The following is a 26,661-nucleotide window of genomic DNA, read 5'->3' as shown; positions in this document are numbered from 1 at the left end:
TCGCGCATGTAATAAAGACACAATTCTCTCTCCATAGTAAAGCTGCTTTGACACAATTTGCATTGTTAAAAGCGCTATACAAATAATATTGATTTGACTGATGGTAGAGCTGAGATAACCCAACCTGTTAAAAAAAAAAGGAACTGGATATGTGATGACACAATGAGCCTGGGGTGAGAACAGGGTTGTTCCGCTATTGTTCACAAACTTCAAGAGTCAATCTAAAAATACAGAGTGAGCACACACCTGGAGCTTTGATCACTGAAAAAGAGCATGCTAGTTTGAAGTTATAATTATACCATGGATTACATTAATACAGTTTACCTGTGTCTGGCTGTTGCAGGAGAGATACTGCTGAGCAAGTATGTTATCTGGAGTTAATCCAAGTGGGACTCGACAGGCCATAGGGCTGATGTTGGTGTCTTCTTGTGGGATGACCGACGTGCCCACGACTGACTCGCTAGGACCTCTTTGGTAGAAGCAGGATGCTTGTGTAGGACTCTGGGTTACCAGACCTTTAGCTCTCTGGCAGGATGACACTGAAGATATCGGATCTGCAGAATCATACTGCATCCCGTTCACTGATGGTTGAGGAGTGCCTGTGAACATGCAGCTGTTGTTGGTCTGATGAGGGCTGTTGTTGATCATCTCTTCTTGCTGAGGATAGATGCTATTTGCAGTTGTCTGGGGCAGGAAACCAGACCCGAATCCTTGTGCGTTTGTGTGCGATATCAGTTCTCCAAGCGTTTCTCTTTGGAATTCTGTAACTTGGCCGATGAAGCCCGTCATATTCTGCTGCCCACTGGAAAACGATTTAAAGACCTGCTGAGGCTGTGATTGCTGCCAGTTAGGCACTCCTGGATTGTTTTGAGTGCGAAGAGAAAACTGTCCTTGTAGTTGGTTAGTTGGGCCAGAGTGCAGTCCTGCATCTTGTACATCTGAATTGTTGGGGGTGCAAAAGTTCAGCAGGTTATCCACCATACTGTTGCTGTTGGACACCCACTGAGGGTTTTGATTAATTGACCCTTGTTGAGGAAGGGAATTCTGGCCATGGAAGCCCATTGGCTGGGCAGAAGTGCCCTGCAATAGAGGACTTTGAAGAGAGAGAGTCATTGCGTTGTGATGGGCCTGGTTTCCAGTCTGTACGTTTCTCTGGCCACATGGCACCATTTCGTTCTCTTGTATGGCACCTTGCAGACCAAGCCTGACTTGGGCCGGCTGCTGACTCTGCATGGCAAGAGGAGGATTAAACATAATGTTATTATTGTTGGGCATCTTCTGAGTTGTCTGTTCTAGTCCGAATGATTGGACGAAAGTGTCGCCAGGTAGAATCTGTGGTCCCATATGTGTGAGCTTCACCATCCCTCTTCCAGGGCTACTGGCATCCACTTTGTCTTGGATGTTCATTGCAATGAATCCATCCTGACCTGGGGATCCACCAAGCATCTCTGCCTGGCAATTGAATGCCTGGTTAGCAGCTAAGTTATTCTGTAACTGCATCTCAGGAAGGCATTCAGGCACCTTGACAAACGGACCATGGTCCTTGAGCTGTTCAGGCAAATGAACACCATTTTCCTTGAAAAGTGCATCCTCGAAATAAGAGAGAATATCATTGGTGATGATCTCATTAATTTCCATATCATTGTTGTGGTTCATCCTGAGCAGAATGTTCTCCCACTCCTTCAAGTCCGATTCATCCACATCAAACCCCTGAAGGCTGCAAATACTGCTGTCCCCTATAATCTGTTGCAAGGTTTCCATCATGTCCTTTACCACACCTTCCTCCTTTATCCCAGCCACAGTGTTTGGGGGTGATGGCTGCCAGGTGTTCCCAGGGACATTGAGCAGGGCGTGGCTATCCCTGAAAACCTTGTCAAGGGTAAACTGGGAATTGGGGTCATTGTTCTGGTTGTAGGCAGAAGGACCCTGTTTCAGCATGCAGCCGAGAAGAGAATCTGGGTCCAGAGATGGAGGTATGGGCATCTTCTGGCCTTTGCTTGGATTTTGAATGTCAGCGATGTCCAGTGTGGGGCCAGTCTCATACAAGACACCCTCACCAGTGGCACAGCTAAAGGGTAGCTGCAACTTCCTTTGACGGAGGTGTTCCTCACCCTCCTCATTACTATAAAATACAGATATTATAATAATGAGAGATACGAAGAGATTAGAGCAACAACAACATTATTAAAATGCTGGTTTAACTTACGTTAGTGCTTTTTGTCGAATAATAATGAAATCTGGTCTTCCTCCTTTATAAACAATCCTAGCATTGGACTGCACCCAGACCCATGTACCCCCTTTCGTGAGAAGTCTTAATACAGTTAAACCAGTTTCTCCCGTCTTTATCACTATGAGAAAGAATAAGAGAAAAAAAAACCATGCTATGGAAATCAAACTTATAGTTTCATGGAGATCATAAACAACAAAAAGGATGGACATGACTTTGACTTAACATTAAATATCTGGTCAAGATCTGGCACGACTCACTTCTGATATGGTTGTCAGCACAGTGCATCATGTCAGCAGCGTGAATGAACTGATAACCGGAGCCTCTCGTACACAGCTCAATCTCATTGTAGCCAAGAACCATCTTTCCTCTGCAAAATTAGAAACGGATAGGAAAAATGTTAACACTATGTTTGTACCATTTTCCAAAAATGTGTTGGCCCAATCTGAAGTTGCTTTTGCTTCTAAATCAAAGCTACCTTGCATCAACACTAATAGGTGTAAAATCTAGCTTGTGTTTGGTTTGGAAAAGAAGAGTCTTGCTCCTGATCTCCAGGATACAGAGTGGCTGGAGGGGTGTGGCTATGACAAAAAGAGCCAGTTGAGGGTGGGCCAAGGTCCCATCTTCAGCCAACTTGTTTTGCCCATGAATATATTTCAGCCTCCCCTGGAAGTTCAGGGCCTTGAGGGCAAAGGGAAGGACATGAAAGTCATTTTAGCACCATGAGGGTCTGACACTGCGTGTAAACAATTCACAGCAGATTTATTTATACAGTTGTTGCTGTTACTGCATCATTGTGTACACAAAAAAATCAAACATTGTTGAGTCTAGCCCAAAAGGTTCATCTCAAAATGATTCTAAAATATTGATTTTGGATAGCCATAAAGCTAGGACGTTTACCAGGAAGCCTGATGAGTTGTCAAGGAGGCACCGGAATCTGCAACAGAAACTTCGTTCCAAGAAGGAAGAGTTTTCTGGGGGCATGTGTTGAGGGTTGTAGTTTACTGTGTCTCTGGTGATGTCACTGCTGCTTTGAATTGCTGGAAACCGATTGGTTGTGCCAAACAAGAGGGGGAAAAAAAAACAGTGATGTAATCGGCTGTGAATCACTAGCAGTGTTCATCATCCTGGGTTTATACAAGACTCCATTTTATAAATCCAAACGGATCCTCCCACAGCTGTCTTGTTCTCCACAAACATACTTTCTTGATTCAGTAATAATAACAACAAAAGTCTGCTCATTCACAAAACATTTAAGGCTGGGCACTGCAGTAAAAGTTGACAACACATTACCAGGAACTCACTGACCCTACTTGGGCATCACCATTAAGGAGTTACTACTAACCATCAGATCCATCGTTACTATCGCACGAAGTGGGATTGAGAGCGAAGTGTAGTTGCCTTCGAAACGTTGCCCGATCGTCTGTATGGATGAGCTCGAATACACTCTGATGGACCACATCCGACTGTGAAGACAGTAAGAAAGGACATTACAAAAAATGATCGCAGGACATGTTCTGCATCCTGCATCCACTAATATTCATTCCCATTATAACCTGACCGTGAAATATGATAACAGGTTTTCCACCGCCAGTTTCAAGTTCTGTTGTAATTGTTAATGCCAACCAAATCCTCAATGAATATTGGGAAAAGAGGTTTATTTTTGTCTTTCTGACAAGACTAGAGAAGCGATAAAAACATAAAAAAAACTGAATCTACTTGCCCATAATTCTCACAAGCATTGTCTTATTTACAATTTGTGTGTGGTGTTGCTGATGCATTCTGTTGTGAGCGCGAGTCGAAGACCGACACGGAAGAGAAGAAATTCTTTAATGAACTAGTTATTTTTGTTTTCCATGTGTACAAAAAGTATTTGTGTAGCTTCATAACATTACGAATGAACCACTGATGTCACATGGACTATTTTAACGATGTCCTTACTACCTTTCTGGGCCTTGAATGTGGCAGTTGCGTTGCTGTCTATAGTTGGTAGTTGTGTTGAGTCAGAAAGCTCTCGGATTTCAACAAAAATTTCTTAATTTTTGTTAAGAAAATGAACGAAGGTCATACAGGTTTGAAACGACATGAGGGTGCGTAATTAATGACAGAATTTTCATTTTTGGGTGAACTATTGCTTTAACATATTGTACAGTATTACTTGTTTCGAGTGCAACTGATTGGAAAGCAAATGGAAACTTTAGTTTCCTGTGGTTCAGATTTTAATAAGAAAGCATTAAAATCATCACATTTGTGTCCTCTAGAGATATCACTGTACATGTTAGGCTGTATTTATTGTATGTCAAAATGTAGACGCTTCCCTCTAGAGGCTTGGCATAGTAACTGCAGCTTGGCTTGCATTTTTACTTTCTGCCTGTTTTTCCTCCCCATCCATCCTCCCTCTCTCTCTCTCTCTCCTCAGCAGGCCAATGAAAACAAAGTGTTTGCACTGTATGTGTGTGCTAATTGCTGCAGGCTGGACGGTGTGGGATGAAAACCAGACAAGGTCCAGAAACAATTCATGACAACTTGTACCAACAAACACACATTTAAAGGTTAATGAGGACACACAGGCAAGGGAGTAGAAAGAAAAGATACATATTAACTGCTCTAAAATATGTATACATGTCTCTGATACATTTAAACATATATCTTTGTAAAAACTACATATATCCAGTAAGTATACACAGATGGATTTAACAGGGGACACCGTGCACAACATTTCATCCACAAAGCCACACACAGTGATATTTGGGTAATACAAAACATAGAGGCATTCTTTTATATAACATGATTAAATCTTATGACCTGGACTACATGATAGAAAAAAACAATTAGTACTATGTGAATAGTTATTAGTGACTATAATCACAACAGGTGTTCAGACCGCTGTGGTAGTGGGTATGTATTTATGCATTTATGTGTGCAGGTGGTGCAGGCCTGCCTGTCTGTGTAACCCTGGCGACCTGGACTTGCTAGAGAGGGAACGTCACACTCCAGGGAAATTGATTTAGTGAGGGAAAAACAGGTACGCAATAACAAGCACAGACTATATGCACATCAACAAACACACAAAGACATCACAATTCTTATCATATAGGTGTGCATATATATATTCTTTTAGTGCATTCATACTATCTGTATTGTAATATTTGTGTGTGCTTAGAGCCAGAATGTATATTTGAGTAGACATTGTGTATATAGCTATATGAATGAAATGGCTATTGTTAATGTGATCAATACATGCAGTCTATACATACAATACACCACAGGAACACACACACAAGATCTCCCTGAACTGGCTGTGGTTCACACACAGACAAACAGGTTTTGCAAGTTCTTAAATGAAGTATCCAAACATTCAATTTGCCTCTCTTTGATGTTCTTTTGCTGAGTTTCTCCTCTTTTATAAAAAAAACCAGACTATGTCTGATACTCACATCATAGGCTGACAGGGTGAAAGAAAAAACACTTAATCGCTAGCCATTTGCAAATATTAGCTTACATAAATTTGAATAAGCTTTCCAAACAGGACAAGGAAGAAAAGCGATGTTTCGAACAACATAGACTAGTTTAACTATTAAAAAAACAAAAAAAACAAATCCTCACTAATGCCAAGGTTGTTTAACAGTAAACTAACACCTTTCCGAATAAGTATTCAAACCCAGACACCCTCAGCAAATTTTCCTCAGCTTACTTTCGTGGCCTAATGGTTAGAGAGTCGGACTTGTAATCCGAAGGTTGCGGGTTCGAGTCTCCGGCCGGCAGGAATTGTAGGTGGGGGGAGTGAATGTCCAGCGCTCTCTCCACCCTCAATACCACGACTGAGGTGCCCTTGAGCAAGGCACCGAACCCCCAACTGCTCCCCGGGCGCTGCAGCATAAACGGTTGCCCACTGCTCCGGGTGTGTGTTCACGGTGTGTGTGTGTTCACTGCTGTGTGTGTGCACGTTGGATGGGTTAAATGCAGAGCACGAATTCCGAGTATGGGTCACCATACTTGGCTGAATGTCACTTCACTTCACTTCACTTCACTTCACTTCACTTCACTTTCGGTTACAGAACAGTTCGCTGTTATTGAGGCCCAAAGTATTATCCTTACGATAAGAGAAATTCATAACTGTAGGAAATGGTACGGCATGTTAAACTCTCGCAAAATCCATTAATATTCCTCCAGGGTGAGGAAAGTCGAATCACCAAATGATACAAATGTTTCCAGGTGAATGACTCATCAATAGATTTGACAACTATGCTGGATTTATCAATTGTCAATTAAATGACAAGCATCGTTTGTTGGTATATGAACTTTGACTTTCTTGGTAAACTGTACACAGTACAGAACATTTTGACTTTCGACAAGATGACTAATGTTAAAAAAAGCAGGACATCCTAAGGGTGTATTCACACCAGGAAAGTCCGCTAGTTCAATTGCTTTGGTCTGGACCAAATACAATGTTGATTTTGTTTTTGTTTGGTGCGGTTCGCTTTCACACTGCCCTTTTTGCAAGTGAAGAGTTGTAAACAAAACCACACGTGTGCTAAGGTCATCCATTTATTGGACAGAAATTCTCAAGCAGGAAAAACAGGAAGTGCAAAAACAAGCTAATCATGGCGAGCTTACGTAGTGCAATTTTTATTCTTTTTACTGATTTGGTGTTATCAGATACTAACGCAATATGAAGAAACTTATAAGCGTCATATGTGAATGTCATACGATATTGTAACTACGACTTGCCGAAAATAAAACCTATAGATCTAAAATACTTAAAGCATATCACAATGTTAGTATAAACATTTAACCTAGATAAAAGTGCGCTATTAGGCAAATATCCAATCGTTTGTGCAGAGAGTGGAAGCTAAAGTGCGCTTCAGGACATCAGTGGAAACTAATTAAATACACTGTCACTTTTCCTCAAACAGGTAAGAATAATACATCGTTCAGAACTGTACAGCATCTGTTTTTATTTGTGTGCACTCACAATATCAACAGAACATTGTGATTTTGTAAAATAAAGAAAACAAATAGGATGTGCTTGCCATCTCGGTGTTGAACAGGAAGGCTTCACAAAAATTAACTGAAATTTATCGAATATTTTCCTTACAGACATGATGAATATATCTATAGAAAGCTTTAAATGACTACAAAACTAAATAATTCAAATCCAAGAGAAAAACTGTCATTATGTAATCCGTAAAGATGCATTTCTTTCTAAAAGAATGTCCATAATGAGATGGCAAGTCAGGATCATCAATTTCACTTTGCGACACTGACTCGGAAAAAACTAGTTCATTAATAAAATTATTCAAATATCTCTTTACTATTTGCTTTACACCATGGTCACAAAAACTAATTATTTGCATGCATTTTGAAGCACTGTGGGTTAAAAAGCAAGTGGCAATTGGGTCGGATCGAGGTCGGGTCATATCCACACCTTAACAAACCAGAGTTCGTTTGGAAGTGGACCGAGACCACCTCTTCAGCTGGATCTCAGTACGGTTGTTTGGTCCGCACCTAAGAGTGATTGCTGTATTCACACCTGCCCAAAAGATCTGCACCAAAGGCGGAAATGAACTTGAGTTCGATTCAATCGAACCAAAGAAGACCAGTGTGAATACAGACTAAAAGAAAAGTTTTAAAGCAAACTCACCTGATGGAAGCCCAAGTAGTCCTGTATAGTTGGAGATGCATAAAACACATAACCTTCGGCGGTGACCACAATCACAAAGCCATTGAGGGCCTGAAAATTAAATTAGATAGAATTGTGACTGACAATACTAAAACACGTTAACTTGTAGACAAAGGTTTTATGGTTGGAATATTTAATAAAGAAAAACAGAAATGTTTTGGTTTGTTTTTTTTTTTCAGTAAACATCCCATGTAATTAGCCAAGCTTTTGTTAAGGTGTTGAACATGACAACAGACAGGGGGTGAATATCGCCGCTAGTCACGCACAGGAACCAACAGCCCTCAAACAATGGAGAGAGAGAGCGAGAGAGACGGAGACGGAGATGTGGCTGAAAAAGAAACTCACAATATTTGTAGGTGGAAAGTAACATGTGATATAGTTTACAAAGAAAAGACAACATTGCTCAACAGCGGAGAATGTAGATTGCTCAAACTTCATTCCTTTTCAACGAGCGTGACAACAGCTACAATAAATAATGTCAACCTAAATTTCTTTTATGAGTTTATGAGATGGACATGTTTTGTTTGAGTGGGTATGGCTGATCTTCATGACTGTTGTTTATTTGATCATCTTTCCAGGGACTCAGGAAGGCTTTTACCTGCTATGCGCACACACAAACATATTGGGAAATTACAACTTTTTTGCACAGCCCACAGTGACAGTTTGCATAAATGAATACAAGATGGAGAAAATGAGGGCGTACAAAAGTGAAGGATGATTTAGAAAGCAGACAGATGCTTGGCCACGACTTTTCTTGATTTGGCAGAAACAGATTTAAGACTCCTGCATATAACAAAGTGGTCTGACCTTAGACTGAAAAATGGGAAAATGGAAAGAAATCCCAGCAGATGATTCTGTTCATACAAACCAGGGTATTTTAGGTGGGAAATGAGGTACAAGGTGTTTATATAGAATGTACGTGGGAGATCAGGATGGTGATTCCTGGGAATTTGCAAGGAATAAGATCAAGGAATTGGTGCATTTACATGCATTTTACCTGCAACAACAGTTCCCCTTCTGAGAAACTGACTCCATCCAGACTAGTCAATGACTGTCCATGTCCTCCAAATGTCCCTGACCGGTCGTTTATCCATCCATGTCCTCCTGTCTTTTTGACTGTGGCTAAAGGGAAGAAGAGAGGAAAAAGGGCATGGTTACCAGGGTCATTCTGTGTCAGTTTGATGGAAAATTTAAACCAATGTTTTAAACAATTTTTTTTTTAGACAGCTTTGAACAAAGTGCAATAATTCATTACTTTAAAATAGTCCATTACCAGGAATGGGACATGCAAAAAGCATATAATTAAATAACTTGACCAGATTTGTACCAAAGATTTTACAGAAATGTAAAAGTAAAATTGGCACCAGTTATTTACTGTGTAAGCTGCACCATTTTGCTGAAAAACCTACAAAAACATCACATGGCCAAGGAGCAAGTCACTTCCCTTTCACAGCATATTCTAAAGAACTAGGACTAACACAGAGTTTACAATCCCAGTCCTCGTGACCCCTCGTGTTTCTCTTATCATGTACAACGTTTGTTTTATTCGTCCGTAAGTGCCCCGCGAAGTGGACATCGCGGATATTCCACCATGATTCTAGTTCAAAACGAGTTTATATGTTAAATTCAAAGGGCATTAAAATGTGCAAGATGTGAATTTAAATTGTATTTATTTACAGAGGTATATTATGTCACACTTCTCTAGTAAGTTTCTTCTGTGTGCGAATAAACTGTGCAGCACAAATCCATGAATGAATGTTCCGAAGCGAAGTAATCTTCAACGGATTGCCATTGCTCATATCACTAACACTAACATGATCAATGTGACATATTTTTCCACCACTTATCTCATTTAAAGCTACGTTTTCTCTTGAATGTGTTTGTGAAAGAGAGAAAGAAAGTTTACAAAGATTACGGTTGGTTAGGACTATGTGTAAACACACGTCATCAACAGTTTCCTCTCCAGACGTCAGCACTTTTTTTTTTATTACTTGTCTTCTCGTACTTGTCTTCATTTACCAAGCAAAAATGTGTTTGAAAACAAGGGACATTATTGTCAAGTTTACAAGGTGCTAGTCAGCGAAACAAGCTGTTTATTAGCTAAAGATTCTTTTTCACTGCTACCTTTGGTTACACGAGCAACAAATTCAACATCACGTCCAAGGGCAACAAAATGTGCAAACATGTTACAACATCAATAAGGAACCATAAGGGTAAACTGTGAGGCAAACTCTGCGGTAAAATTAAAATAAACTGAAGTAGGCTACAGTCTAAACAAGAATATGTTATATACTCACATTTCAAAAGTGAGGTAAAACTGGAGGCAAACGTGAAGAAAATGATGTAATCTAAAGTCAGAGGTAACATTTCAGGTAAACTGAAGTAAAGTATAAGGTAAACTGTAAGGTAAACCTGCAAGTATGTAAAGTAAAGTAATGTAAACTGATGCAAAACCATAGGTAAAATCTCAGGTGAACTGAGGTAAAAATATCAGGTAAACATGACCTAAAGTTTGAGAACATGGGGTAAAAACCAGTTAACTTTGGGGTTAAAAACTGAGGCAAACTGAGCTATAATCTGTGGTGAACTAAAGTAAAATATGAGGCAAAACAGAGGTAGATGTGAATTGGTTTGAGATTAAATGAGGTGAAATCAGTGGTAAATTGAGGTAAAATATAAGGTATAAATCTGAGGAAAAATGTTTGACAATGTAGTAAAATATGTGAGGTAAACGTTGATGTAAACTAACGACAAACCCTGGTAACCCACTAGCTTTAGGCAAAAGTAATCTCTGTGGTAAACTCTGATGAAAAATCTGAGTTCACTTTTTGAAGCTTAGCACTGACCTCACTGAACTTGTGTCATAACCTTTTTTTTTTATTTCTGCTTTTTATTTCAACACTTCCACAGCACACACATTTTCTGCCTTAATTTATTGGACATTTCAACTTGCACAAACGCACACATCAACACTCCCACTTCACAATGCAATTTGTAATGCGTAAGGAAAAAAGTAGTGTTTTCTAAATGGGTCTAACTTCACTACTGAACAAAAGAGCCTCAAATGATGTCTTTTTGAATAACATAGATAAACAATTTAGTTGAATTTACAGTAACGGTTCCAAATTCTTGACTGTTATTGTTTGGTTTCGCCATATTTTCCGTACATTCCATTTCAGTAAAATAAAAATGTGTAATTTAAAATTCGCATGGCTCTAAATGAATGATTAACTAACTGATAAATCACATCTCTCAAGTTTACCGTCAAGAAGTGCGTGTAAGACTTCAGTTAGGAGAGTTTTTTGTGTGTGGAAATGTCTAGCACTAGGTTAACGCTGAGCTAACATAAGCCATTGGGTGCGGCTCACTAAGACATTTCCTCCCTGACCGGTGCAGATGCCGTGCTATTTCAAGACCTTATCAAACACTCTCTATCGCAACCCTTGGAGAAAAAAAACCCTGAAAAGACTGAAGTAAAGAAAGAGAAGGAAGGGAAAGGCGAAGACGTGGAAGAGGGGAAAAAACAGCGTTTTTCTGCTAGGGATCAAAAATATCTTCCCCACAGGACGCAGATGTTGAGTGATTATTTGGCGGGGGGAAAAAGTTGAGGCGAACTCAAACCACTTTAAACATGGACTCCTGATCAGTCTGGCAGTTTAAATTGCAGACGAATGTAAAAAAAAAAAAATAACAAAAAGGAAGAAAGACAGAGACAACGACAACGTTCTGTAGACATTCACCAGAGATCTTGATGGTGAAGTAAATAGGGGTGTAATACAAACTCTGCCACCACACCATAGAAATAACTACGGATAGCAAAGAGAGCAAGGGGAAGAACTCTTGATGAGGAAAACAGACCACTTGGCACTTAGCGCTGTCGCCGTCTTCTGAAGCTAAAGAGCGCTAACACACACAAAGTGAGCCAGCTGCTCAGGAGTCTCATAGTCTACTGATTCACAACAACTCATTGACAGACCAACACACAATTGTGAGCCATCCAAAATGGGTTTGTGTTTGGTTTCACCCCTGTTGAATCCTTTCCGATGGTCTGGACGCTTCTGGCACGCATGTCCATCAAACATTGGCAGCCAATTGGCCGTGTGGTCTCGTTCTGATTCTGTATTTAAAACTCGAGTCTTTCATAAGCATATCGAGCCTGTTATTAAAAATGGAGGTTGGTGGAACATCTATGTAATCATGATCAACATCTTTTTCCCAGATCACACTGGCCTCCACTGACCTGCTTCCAGAGATGAAAAAAAAATGATGAAAACAAAGTCCGGCAGGCGAGTGGTCACAATCTCAACACACACACAAACACAGACAATCAGAACCACCAATCAATTGCCGTCTGTTCATCTGCCATTACAGTAATTCAACACACATGGCCCCTCAACGACGTGCTCTTTCCCTTGTGTTCCCTCCCTCCATATGCTGTACGTCTTCTTTATACTCTTCAATTTTGTATTGGTCATCTCTCGACCGCAATCTCTAAACCAGTTCTCCACTCGCCTGGGTGTAACTGGAGAAAGTGGGAGGTCTGGTATGGATGGTGATCAGGAACAGGGTGAACTTGTCTAATACGGGTCATTAAACCTACTGAAAGGCCCGTTCTAGGTCCCAATGCTTCCCACATGATGAGCTCAACTTTTATCTGCCTCAGATCTTTTATGTTCTGTCCTTTCTTTCAACATAAAACTCAGTTAATTGTGCTCAAATTGGGCCAGTTTTGAATACAAGCTCGCGGCTGATTGTGGAGGGCTACACCCTTTGCTGAGTCACCAGTTGTACCCAGTTGTGAGGAGGCTTTTTGACCAGAAGGTTAAGTTCTAGCTTGAGAACATCTCGACTTAATCCAACGACACTGCTTTTTAAAATCTAATTGGTAACACTGTATTTCGATAGTCCACTTTAGACATTCTACTAACAGTAAGTAACTTTGCAACTACATGTCAACTAGCAGTCATTAGAGTATTAGTAGACTGTCTGCTTAATATCTTCTAACACTTTATTTTGATGGGTTCACAACATACAACATACTGACTATGAGAAACTTTGCAAGTATATGTCAACTTATTCTACTAACCCTAAACCTACCCTAACAGTCCACTCTGAGGGTTAGTAGACATGTAGTTGGAAATTAGTGATAATTAGTTGACATGTAGTTACAAGGTTACTTATAGTTAGTAGAATGTCTAAAGTGGACTATCAAAATAAAGTGTAACCATCCAGAACTGAAGTATTCTTTTAGCTGAAAACCAAAAATGAAAATACAGTTTTGGAAATAAAACTCTGAATTGGGTTAGTAATTGTAGTGTTTCCCCTGCCATTATATTAGGGGACGTCCCCCAACACAACCCCACCCCCCCCAAACCCGCCCATCACATATTTGAAACCATCACATACCTCATGTACATACAATTTAATAGGACTATAAATAATTACATAATTAGCCTATTAAATAGAGTCTGAAGCAAAATTATGTAAACACCTTGTGTACGTTCTGTATTCTGATTAAATAATTAAATAATTGTGCTTGTATGTCTCCTTATATCCTCTAATTAAGCTAAAACACATAACTTGAAAAATTTGCATTGCACCCTGAAATATTTTTGGTTGCCAGAATTTTCTATGGAGCACTACCTTGAACATTATCTGTCATTGTTCTCAGTTGTGATTTTAACCAATGCATGGGGCCCCTACAAAATTTTGTATAGATGGGGCCCCAGGTTCCGACATTGCTTAGGTTTCCCAAAATGGCAAACAGGCACCTGATTGGATTACTCATTAACTACCATCAATATTTTAGTATTAAATAGAGCAGTAATCAAAAACAATGCCAGAATACAAAGAAAGTCATTTCAAAGGCAGAGCAAGTTTTAAAAAAAATGACAAAATTGACAATATATAAAATGCGTCGGCAGAGAAGCACTTACTGTTTCAGTCAATGATTTTGGACCTCCAAAACTATTTTGGGCAAAACTGCCATTTAGTTTTTTGCTTTTTCAGTCAAATATTTTTGGTTGCTAAATTTGTGGTGCCACGTCATTGGATTACTCAATAAATATTGTCAAGATTTTAGTACAACCATAGAACAATTCTAGAATGCAATAAATTTGCAGCAAGTTTTGAAAAAATATTACAAAGCCAAATTTTGTTCTTTTAGAATATCAACAATAAATTGTGCACAACAAAACAAGTAACGAATAAAACAAGCAAAAAACCATCAGTTTTTAACAATAACAATGTCACTCACAAAACTCACATAATGTCAGAACCACTACTATCGCTAACACAGCCTGGATTCACTTTCCTGTTTGCGCCTTCATACTCTACAATACTTAAACAAACAGTGCAGTTTTTGGGGCTCGTAGCTAAAGGCATTATCAAATCATCAAAACAACACATTCTGCTCTCGCTCTCTCTGTCTGGATAGTGTCTGCATGCGAAGGGAGGTACACATTGTGTTCTGAGGGTTCAAGAGAGCGAGAAATGAAGACTGAGAATGGCCGAGCAAGGGAAACTCACTGGGCTCTCGTTTGGCCTGTGGTTTAATAACCTCGCGTGCTGAGAATGACTAAATCCTTGACAGCACCTGAACCCTATAAACTAACAAATTGGACCACGTCCCAGACGTTTACCAATCGTTTTCTTCGCCTCACTTGACACTGTAAATGTTGGGCTATATGAATAATCTCTCCTTCTTGGTATTGTTTTTTTCTTCGCCCCATTTAACAAAATTCATAAATACGCAAACCCTGAAAGAGCGTAAATCTGGACTGCGAAAAAACACAATAAATGGTAAACTATGCGAAAAATTTGGCAGCAAATTCTGCTCGCCGTTTTCTAGCCGTCGTTTTATAGACAACAAACAGTCTTTGTCTGCATGTATAAACACATAGTTAACGTTAACATGCTCTTGTCAGGTATTAACATTGCTCAACCTGTGTTTTAACACTTCATGTAGATTTCAGGTTTTGCTGCCAATTTGTTTTATTGTATTTGTATGCGCTACACTCGAACTCTGTCGAGCAAAGTAAACACAGTAGATTGATTTTTTTTTAAATATAGCCGCCCGCAGCATTCAAAGATTTTGTGCGACAAGTATGTCTCGTCTTGTATTCTGCCAAAATGTGAAGTCTCTGTACACCCACCCACTGGGATTTTAAAGGCTTTAAAACTCCTGTGTTGAATTGAGGCATTGTTTTTTTTTTCCCCGTTGTCAGGAAAACCTTGACTCTGACTTTGATTCTCTCTCTGTCTCTGTGGTGAGGGACAGGTTTGGACTTGAAGGAATGAGGATTGTGGTATCGGTGTCTTCCAAGATACCTCTCACTCTCATACACACTATCAGCGATCGCCACAGTTTCTGTCTCTTGACAGAGTGCCAAACGAGCGCTCTCGTAATGTGCTTTCCAACCAGGACTAATTAAAATCTATAGGGGGAATTCATGAACATTGATGCCGCTGTTTATGTGCACATGCGAAGTAGCAAAAAAGAGGCAAATTAGATGATGTATAGTACAATGCTTGATCTTGAGGGAAAGTTGCTAGGTTTTAAAAGATGCAGAAGACAGCATGTCTGGATATAAGCCTAGTCATAACGGTTTTAACCATCATTTAATGTATAAATAAATGAAGACAATATTGCACACAATTTTGTTCTGATTTCTGTGGCTGGGAACAGCAAAACATTAATTGCAGCAAGCAAATTTTTGCCAGCTGAGTTTTGTGAAAGATCTCTAATAAGCCTAATTTAGACAGAAAAATTACAAATAATTTAATTTAAATAAATTAAACACACTGACTAAAGAAAAGTATGTTTTTTTTTTTTAAACCAATTACTTAAAAAGTTTTAATTTAAAAGCATTTAATAAAAAAATAAATAAAATAAAAACACAGCACTTTAGCAATGAGTTTTGTAAAAGTATATGATAAGACCTAATTTACACAGAAAGAAAAATGAAACATTATTTCATTAAAATGAATTAAATACATTTAATTTAAAGTTTTAATTAAATAATAAAAAACACCTTTACACAACGTGTGTTTGCGCTAATTTTGTTGTTGTTGAAATGTAATAAATTTACATTAAATATTTTTAATTACTTAATTTTGTAAATACTATTAAATAATTGATAAGTTGTATTTAAATACTTTTAAAGAACACTTGCTAATGGTAAAATAATGCAAATTTATTTTAATTTAAATATGTTTCTTTCATAATGTTTAATTTAAAAGTATTTAATTTGAATACAATACAGTGCAATTTTGGTACTGAATTTTGTGAAAAGGCAATCTATGATGAGCCTAATTTACACACAAAGGCTGCATGATAATGCTGAAAAAAAAGATTAATTAATTATAATTAATTAAAACCATTAACATTGAAATTATTTTGTATTCATTTTAAAAGTATTTAATTCAAATACTTGCAGCACAACATTATTTTAGCACTGAGTTATGTGAAGATGCAATCTATAATAAACCTGATATATACAGTAAGAATGCATGCTTGTTCCTAAAAATTTACTTTAATATTTGAAATTAAATACTTAAACATTTAAAAGTGCTGTATTTACACACACACACACAGTATATATATATATACGTACATACATACACATATACAAACGCACATATATGTATTAGTGTTAAATTGTAAAATAGTTTTATACTGTATATACTGAAGCGCCTGAACCTCTGTGATAAATTCCCTCTGTTTCCCTTAAGGAATTATGAAAGGTCACGACCTGTGCATGCATATGCTTGCCTGACCCTCATGGCATCTTGACACCGAACTGACCTGGTTTTTCAACCAGTCAAATGTCTGTCATAAGCATTATCAAAATATGCCTTTCTGGCCAATAAATCTAGTGATAGTTTACATTTACATTTACATTTATTCATTTAGCTGACGCTTTTATCCAAAGCGACTTACAATTGCTATATATGTCAGAGGTCGCACGCCTCTGGAGCAACTAGGGGTTAAGTGTCTTGCTCAGGGACACATTGGTGTCTCACAGTGGATTCGAACCCGGGTCTCTCACACCAAAGGCATGTGTCTTATCCACTGCGCCATCACCACCCATAGTAGTAGTAGTAGTAATGGCATTAACGGCAGTAACGTAACACTATAGCAGTGTACACTAATATTTTACGGTTCATTTGTATTGTTGTTCTTGTACTGCTCTTTCAACACACTTTCCACAAAGTATATTGTCATTCTGTGCATGAAGGGATAAGCAGACAGTGAGAAGTGAACATGAAAAGCAGGAAGAGCCGTGTAAAAGAGACGGGGTGGAGGGGGATCATGGGACTTGTTGTACAACTGCTTGACTGTTTACATTGCCTGTTTTCTGTCAGGCAAAGGCATTAAACTTGAATTGGAATTTTTCTGTCAACCGAAGTGTAAATTATGCTGTCGTCATGTCATATTTATTCATTTTAGCACATTTTATTCTGGAATTAAAGAACTGAAATTAATTACATTTATAAAGTATTGTAGTCAATGAACACTTTTGATGACAAAAACTATATAAACGGGTAAAAATAATAATAAAAATTAAAATATATATATTAATAATTTTATTCAGCAAGGAAGCATTAAACGGATCAAAAGAGACTACCATATTTATAATTTTACAAAAGATTTATATTTCAAATAAATGCTGGCCTTTACATTAATCAAAAAAGCTTTATGGTGTCTATTAAAACACGAAGCAGCAAAAAATGGTTTCAACATTATTACTAATTGAGAAAACAAATTATACTAATAAAGCAGCAAATCAGCATACTAGAATGATTTCCAAAGGATCATGTGACACAGAGGCTGGAGTAATGACTACTGAAAACTCAGCTTTGCATCACAGGAATAAATTACATTTTAAAATACACTGAAATCGAAAATTGTTATTTGAAATTTTAATAATATTTCATAATACTGTCTTTACTGTATTTTTGATCAAATAAATGCATCCTTGGTCAGCATAAGACATAAATAAACAAATAAATAAACAAATACTCAAAACTTAGGACCAGTGGTGTATACATGGGTGTATCATAAATACATTTCTTTATATTTCTTCTTATTAAAAAATAATAAAAAATGTATTAAATATATACTATTATAATAAGAATAAGATTAAATAAGAAAATCTTGTAATATATATATATATATATATATATATATATATAATTATGCTTTAAATTTGGTATTATTAAATTATTATTTGGTATTATTTTATTTGTTAAATATATAAATCTCATTTTATTGACTAGATTAACTATGATTAAAACTAAAAATATCTCCACAAAAGAAAAAATTCTCAATCACTCCATCCTCTGTTAACTCTGCTCATGGCCATGCAAACAGACTTGACCCCTGACCTCTGGAGAAAGAACGAGGTGCAGCGGCGCTATCGGGAGACGTCGCACAGTTTACATTTAGCTGTCATGTTTTTGTGCATGGGAATCTGTTCACTGTAACTGTAGCATAATAAAGGGCAGGCTGAGGGTAAACTGACCCAGCGGTCAGAAATCCAGAGGCCTGAGTGATACAGCGTTTATGGAGGCATTTCTCAAGCTGTTGATAGTGCGCTATGCAATTAATAACAGTTTCAGATAAACCTGTCGCTAAATAACACAAAAATGTCGGTGAGATAATTTTTTTCTTGTCGAAAATCTATGTGAGACTGATGTGCCGTCAACAACGCCTCACTGGAGAAGTGAAATTGGGTGTTTATTTTGACATCTGAAAAAACAGAAGCTCACAAGAACAAAATGTGCGCCGACTGACGTGGTGTCACTGAGGTTGCGACGTGTTTGTTTGGGGTCAGGTGGGATACGGTCGGGTGATTCGTTCAGGAGGTTGACAGAGTTCAATTCTGTGTTGTGCGTCGAGGGGAGCCAAAACCAAGCAAAGGAGGAAATCTGTGTGTGTGTGAAGAATAAAAAAGGGCGACATTCTTCCATCCAGAGATCTTAGGGTGACTCAACATTCAGAACGGGAAAACCACATCCTGAGATTTGTTTGCAGTAATTACACTGATAAGGAGACAGCCAGCGAGACAATCACTGCTGTCGAGACACGGGGACAGAAATAGAGGGCAAACGAGGGTTTTTGTTTCAGTTCGACAAAAAAACAAAACAAAAGAAAAAACAAATGGGCGAGACTTCTGGAAGAAATAATGGATAAGTGACAATTGTGCTGAAAATTTTTTTGAAGATCCACTTCTATAGCCTGACATTTCATCAAACCATTACATAGACTTTAAACAAACAAACAAACAAAAAGAAAAATAAACTGCTAAATGTAAACAAAATTAAACAACAAATCAAAATGTCCTTATTTAAAAAAAGAACAAAACCAAAACAAACATTTAAAAGGATCTGCTACTAAAATAAAATAACCAAAATATTCATCAAATGTTTGATGCCTTTACATGAAAAACAAGTACAGCCACTATAATTTTTAAACAATTAAACAAAGAAACCAAAATAAAAACAAGCATCTAAAAGTAAAAATAATTAAATAAAACAAAATGTTTGCATGTAATGTCTTGTTTAAAAACAAACACAAAACGGTACAGTAGATCCATGGTTTTAAACAAACAAACTGTAAATAAAATAATAAAATAACATTTTATATATAATAATTCCTAAATGCTTACAAGTCTTTCCTTGTTAAAAAAAAAAAAAAAAAAACAGGTAGAGCCACCATGTTTTCAACAAATAAATGCAACAAACAAACATGAGTAAAAATAAATTTACCAATAAATAAAATAAAATTAATATTTAAAAAATATTTGCATGTCTTTCCTTGTTGAAAAATAGGTAGATCCACTTCAAATTCAGGGCACTGGTTGATCCAATGTAGAGACGCTCAATTTTGTTTTTCATACCAACATATTTTAATGTCTACAACTGATTTTGTAGTTTCATCTTGAGAATGATTAATTGCCACGTTATTGCAAAGAAAAACATTTTTTATCTAATTTTGTACTATTAATGTAAAAAATGGTAACACTTTAGTATAGGGACCAATTCTCACAAATAACATGTATATTATTAACATATTGGCAGTTTATTGTTATTAACGAGAATTAGACCTTAAAATAAAGTGTGACCAAAAAAATTTCATATTACCAACATCTGTTTCGAAATTGTTCATAACATCGGGTAAGTCCATTTCACACCATTCAATCAAATTTCACCATATGTGTCATATTTCATTTGAAAATATATCACAGAAGTAAAATGAGATGTGATCTCCATTTCACGTGAACAAAGAGTACTAAGTGACTGTTCGTCCAAGGAAAAGTCCAAATTAACGTCGCCTACTAAAACCATCTGTTTATACAATAATCTAGACAATTTTCCAGCCGATAGGTGTGTGAAGTGGGCATGAAAGAATCTCGGCTGTGTGTGTATGAATTTATAGGTGAGCATAGCTGGAGGTAAGTTTAAATGCGCGTCAGACGCAGCAATAAACGGCCAACATTACACTCAGTGCTGCGAGCCAAAGCCAACATCAAACCAACACAAACGGGCAAGAGAACAAAACAAGGGCAAGCAGCGGCCTGCGCCTCCGAGAGCGAGCGAGAGATGGACAGATATTGGATTGGAACGCGGCCAAGTGCTGACAACTAAACCCAACAGAAACGCTGCGATCGACGGGTGTTGAGTCGGGTCTTGTTTTTTGCTTTTTTTTTGGCGTGTTATTAATATTTCTCCAGAATTTTTTGGGAATGTCAGAAAAGCTGTTGCATTTTTTGCAGCAAACGTTGCCGTTTTGGCAGGAGTTGAGTCAACTGGATGGCCGTTTTCTACTGTTAATCACCTCATTGCACGAAACGGGGGAGAGATAAAGGAGGAGCGCAAAAAAACGCGCTTGACCACACGTCGAAATGGAAAATGCGGCTGAAATTCAAGCTCTCTTTTTCTTGGCAGGTTCGCTCGCAGTTCGCTTCCCTGCTGCTCTTAATTACCAAACTCCATATCCTTTGTGTAACCAAACCCTTCTCTCCCCGACCCCTTTCCTCTCCCGCCTCCTTTCCCTCCCTGTCTATCTGTTCTCCTCCCTCGCTGGGCTGTTCTCCATCCCAAAAACTTCAGCTGCCAGGGTTGAAAGTTCGCACGCTCGCTCTTCACGCAATGCTAGGGCTCCGCTTAGTTCTCACTCAGCACTTTCACACACACACACACACACACACACGTATACACACACACACGTATACACACACACACGTATACACACACACACACACACAATAATGCCTCATTCTCAAAAAGCAGTAAATTCCAAACTACCTCCGCCAACATACACACATACACACACACACACACACACTTATTCCAAAGCCCGGCTGCAACCATGCAGCTGCCAGCCAGGTAAACACACACTCACATACACACACAAAGCAGCTCATTGTTGCAGGAGCTGGCCTTGACCTGTTTAATAAAGACATGCTGGGAGAGAGGAGAAAATGGAGAAAATGAGAGCGGGAAAGGGGGAAAAAAAAAGAGCAAATTAGGAGCAGAGTAATAAAACAGCATCTTATTCTTTCTTCACCTGTCAATAAAAAAAAAAGCCATCCCGGCCTCCAGTCAGTAATCTCATATTATTGTAATTTCTGTTGGTTTAACTTTACACTACTTACTGAATATTGATTTCTATTTTATTGAACACTATTTACTTGCACCAATGTTCGATAAATAGATTATTTTATATTTTTATATAATTTTACTGACTTTTTAAATAAAAATATTTATTGAAAATTTAGTTTTAATATATTTAACAATATAGGCATCTCCAGTCATCTCATATTTTTGTTGGCTTCATTTTATACTACAAATGATAGGTGCGCAAAACTATGTATCAACTGCTATAGGAATATTTCGAAAAAAATAAAAAAAACATTTTATGAAAAAAATCTAATTCTGTTATTTTAAAACTTGAATGTCTTTTGTGGAACAAAAAAAAGAGGAAGTTTGAAGAACATCCTGTTTTTGGTGGGTTTTATTGTACAGTACTTTTTTCATAAACACATTTTTTTTTCCAAAGTAATAATAACAATTAACATTTATAGACCGCTTTTCAAAAGTTTGGGGACATTAAGTTTTTTTTTATGTTTTTGAAAGAAGTCTCTTATGCTCGCCAAAGCTGCATTTATTTGAACAAAAATACAATACAAACAGTACTATTTTAATATTTGTTTCAAAAGTTTTGAACAGTTGTGTATATGTAAAAAAACAAAAAGAAAATAATGTACATATTTAAAAAAAAAAAAAAAAAAAAAAAGATCATGACTCATCCCTAATACAAATCAACAAAATGTAAGGGGAAAACCATGTCAGATATATGTAAATACAAAATACCGGAATTCCGTGAAGTTCAGTAAAGAGGGGATTTTAAGGATTCTATTTTGGGAAGTTTGCACTAAAACACACTCATCAACCCACTCCTCATTCCTGTTTTTTTGCTGATCTATTTCCTGGTACTGCTTTCTGCAGCAGCCAAATTCACCCTGCTGAATTTGCATAAACTCTTTCTTCAAAAAGCCAAATGATAACTTGAAAACAAACACTACATCAGATTACTAAGGAAAACATGATTGTGTTGTGATTGTACCCTCTCTGAATGACTTCAAATGAGCCTTTTCCTTAATAGTTTAACCAACAGCTCAACTGCTGTCACACAATTTGTATTTACACTAACAATATATTCACACATACCGCAAATCATTTAGGTACTTTGTTGGAAATCGGTCGCTAAGCAAGTGACGGAACGTTCTAAGTTCCGTTTACCGTACCGAACTCCGCCAGAGCGAGAGAAGTCGCTGGAAACCTCCTAAACGCATAAACAGTGTTTTTGTTTCATAACAAACTCGCATTTAAAATCAATCCATCCATCTCAGCGGATGAAAACACCCTCTCCAACTGCTCGTTTCCTCCCTCGACCTCTCCGTCTAAATAAACTCTTAACACGCAACGCTACTGGCAATAAAGCCGCTTCTCAGGGGAATCTGCCAAACACCGTCATTCATCAGTGATAGAGAGAGAAAGAAACGCATTCGGCCTCTTGTTTCCTGGGCCTTTGTAGGCAATTGACGATACACACATGCACACTGCCGCAAAATGAATTCTATGGATGTTTTCTCCTGAGAACATGTGTATTTGTGTGTGTGGGTAGGTGTGGTGTGGTTTGGTGGGTCTCACACTAGTGAAAGCTACCATAGTCAGGATGTAGGCCAACCGCAAAGTTCAAAAGTAGTCTGGATCCTGACACACCCACACACCCAGAGGTCCTCCTAATAATGCAGAACGCTGTAGAAACGCTTCCCAGAAGTCTCTAGAGAGCAGGGGTGACAAATATCGAAACGTCAACGTATTATAGTTGAACTGGAAAGATGCAAAACAGGTTGCTTGGTAAATATATATATGAAATCTTGCCATATTCTAAAGATTAAATGTCTTTCACTCCCACTTGTCTTTCATGCCTGCATGTCATGCAAATCAGCATTAAAGAGGCCTGTAAGGTAAAGAAAAAGCATAAAATGTGTCAAAATAGGAGCTAGATAATAGCTAGTTTCTCTAAATTCTGATTGGATGAGCTATGTATAAAGCTGTAGCAGTTTAAAAAATGGTAATAAATAAATAATAGCTGTTTACTGAAAACGCCTTTTTAATTTTTCGAACATTTATTAATTATATTCTTATATCGATCTTCAAAAAATGGTATTCATGTAAACATAATATTGGAATAATTATTTAATTTGATTTACTGTATTAAGTTTTAACCATTATATGTAAATAGATAAATGTTCATTGAATGTTTTTTATATTTTTTATTTATTGAACATTATTTAGTTACAACCAATATTCAATTTAGTTTTTTTATTTAATATATAGTAACATCAATAAATACATTTTCAAAAATGACCTATTTGTTGAATACTATAGTGCAAAAATATGTTCTTTTAAATGTATTAAGCACTTTGATTTACATCAGTGTTCAAAAACATAGTATTTTATTTATGAAATAACAAATATTCAGCATATCTGTTTTATAGATAGTATTCATGTAATTAGTTAATTTTATTTATTGCATTAATGTTTAACCATTATAAGTAAACAAATGAATGTTTATTGAATATCGTTTTTATTTATTGAACAATATTTAGAGTTTTATTTTTTATTTTTCCTGCATTGTACCATAAATTTATTAATTTTCAAAAATTACCTATACATTGAATACTAGATCAAAAATGTTCTTTTAAAATTTATGTTTCTTTTAAATTTATTAAGCATTTTTTTATTTACACCACTGTTCAATAAACAGTATTTTATTTATTTATGGAAAACAGATATTCAACAAAAAGGTTTATTTTTACATTTACAAATAACTTTTTATAAAAACAAACAAACAATTATTTTTGAACACTGGTGTAAACAAATAAAAAAATAAATAAACTTTCATATTTTTTTCATGTAAAATCAATACTGAACTCATTTGTTTTTTATTTTATTGTATTATTATTTTTTACAATTATAAATAATTTAATTAATAAATAAGTTTCCCAAAAAAAAAAATAAATAAATAAATGCACACTGTACATGCAAACTATTTATAAAACACTTTTTCTTTATCATACTGATATTGTTGCCGTTTTATAAAAGCAATAAACCACTTGAAGTTGTGCATTGCATGGTTTCCAATGATCAAAGTTGTACGAAGGCTCCTTTCGAGTGGTATATCACTGCAATGCGCAGCCCCGAGCGGTATATTGCTTTAGGAAATATTTGCGCACTCCTACACTTCACACAACAAAGAAATTACCAATATTGATGACGTCGAAATCTCACAGCCCCATCCTAACCCAAATTTTCCCATCGTGATGCGTTGGTGGCCAAGTACCCTGTGAGGGTTTGTTGCCATGGTTACAAATGTTTCCAAACCTAAATGTCAGACTGATACAGGTCACTTCCCGTGTCAGATGGGAAACTCGGGTGTGACGTCAGAATTTCGCTGCACAGAAGAGGACGGTTCCTCGAAGCAAGAGCACGGTGTGGGTTGGGGTTAAAGGTTTGCGTTTGATGTGTGTACGTTCAGATGTCAGAACGCACGAGTGAGGTCGCTGATGACACCAAATTGAGCACTGGTTTTGTGTGTCGCTGTAAGCGGAAGTGGCGTTTAGCAGAAGTAGAAGTGCCATCGCAGAGAGGGGCAGGAGCCATGTGTGCGGGCACTACCACATTGCGCCCTGCGCTAAAAGTAAAGGCCCAGACCGCAGAGGGTGCCAGGGGCTTCCCCTTGTGTGGCTCGTCACACTTACTGAACCGCCGTGTGCCTGAGTTAACAAATATGGTCACACATACACAGACAAATACGCTTCTAACAACAGAGGCATAACTGCTGCTTCAAAATCCCCTGAGTGATGAAACTAAGGCTAGGAGGCTCGTCATGGCAACCGCCCTTAGCAACATGACACAGTTACCTGTTAAAACAAAACCTCTGGGCAACTAATACACACCTGCTCATCCTGCAGCGCAAAGGTTACAGCAGGTTAAAACACAGTTTCGTTTACTCATTTGATCAAATTTGAATAAACCAGTTACACGAATCGCCAAGGCTCCAAAGAGTATTAACCCTTTAATCAACAACATCTAAAGTTTAATGTAGAAATTTAACATTTTTAAGGTTGAAATGCACTAAAGTGCTCAAAAAAAAAGTGATTCAATATTTAATATTTTGTCTGTGGTAATTTACATATCTACAATATTGCAAATTAAGTTTATTTATTTTTAATTATAATGTAAGCTAGTAATGTTATTAATGCAATCAAATAAAAACTAATTTATTAAATACTGGTTTTAAGTAAATTAAAACTATTATACTATTCATTATAAATATTATTCATTAAAGTGTAATCAAATAGCCTAATGGATAAGAAATTGAAAAGCAATATTCATTAAATCATTATTTATTCATTCACACCAATGTTTAACACAATGCTAGCTAATCCGAACATTTATTTTAAAAAGTTAATAAAAAACAATAATTTATTGTATATTTGTTGTAAGTGTACAGTAAGTAAATGGTGAAATAAAGCAAATATATATGTAAGTCATTGGTGTTTGGTGATGTGTTTTTGGCTCAAGGTCTGCATTTAAAGTCACACCAGAGGTGTTCAGCTGGGATCAGGACTTGGCTTTCTGCAGACCAGTCAAGTTCTTCCACACTGACTGAATCAATCACGTCTTTTTGAACCGTGTCTTATACACAGAGGCACTGTCATGTTAGAATAGAAAAGAGTCCTGTCCAAACTGTTGCTATAAAATTAGAAGCACACAATTCCCTAGAATATCATTATATGCTTTAACATTAAGATTTGTACTCATAGAAATGACTAAAGTAGTCAAACATGTTCATTAGAAGGGGGTGACCCAATACTTTTGGCAATATAGTGTATCCCCCAACTAATACAGTAGACACTAGAATTATAAGTACTATATTACAATACATTTCAAGAAATAATATTTTAATCAATGTGGCCAAAAAATATAAAATATATTACGCTTCTATAAATTGCCTCACTATTCAGCAGTACTTGAAATGTATTTTATTTTTGTAAAAATAATGTCTAATAATGTATTTGATACAGTCAAAAATACATCTCAACATGTAGCACTTTGTCTATATATCCAAAAAGCACTAATTACAATAACTTATTCGAATTACATTTTGAAC

At 37.0% G+C, this 26,661-nt stretch overlaps 1 protein-coding gene across 1 annotated transcript in view; it reads right to left on the bottom strand.

Moving 5' to 3' along the window:
* Nucleotides 1–26,661, bottom strand: part of LOC306875367 (aryl hydrocarbon receptor-like) — a 59,432-nt gene that overhangs the window by 6,451 nt on the left and 26,320 nt on the right. The window contains exons 3-10 of the mRNA XM_079425875.1: nucleotides 8,908–9,032; nucleotides 7,872–7,961; nucleotides 3,573–3,693; nucleotides 3,128–3,267; nucleotides 2,706–2,908; nucleotides 2,488–2,597; nucleotides 2,207–2,348; nucleotides 325–2,122 (exon numbers count right to left, since the gene is read on the bottom strand). Of these exons, the coding sequence (XP_079282001.1) occupies nucleotides 325–2,122; nucleotides 2,207–2,348; nucleotides 2,488–2,597; nucleotides 2,706–2,908; nucleotides 3,128–3,267; nucleotides 3,573–3,693; nucleotides 7,872–7,961; nucleotides 8,908–9,032 (2,729 nt within the window). The remainder of the gene's footprint in view (nucleotides 1–324; nucleotides 2,123–2,206; nucleotides 2,349–2,487; nucleotides 2,598–2,705; nucleotides 2,909–3,127; nucleotides 3,268–3,572; nucleotides 3,694–7,871; nucleotides 7,962–8,907; nucleotides 9,033–26,661) is intronic.

The sequence above is a fragment of the Barbus barbus genome (assembly GCF_936440315.1).
Source record: "Barbus barbus genome assembly, chromosome: 9".
In the NCBI taxonomy this organism is placed as follows: domain Eukaryota; kingdom Metazoa; phylum Chordata; class Actinopteri; order Cypriniformes; family Cyprinidae; genus Barbus; species Barbus barbus.
Note: the sequence above shows the minus strand (reverse complement) of the source record. Positions and strands in the feature narration are given on the sequence as shown.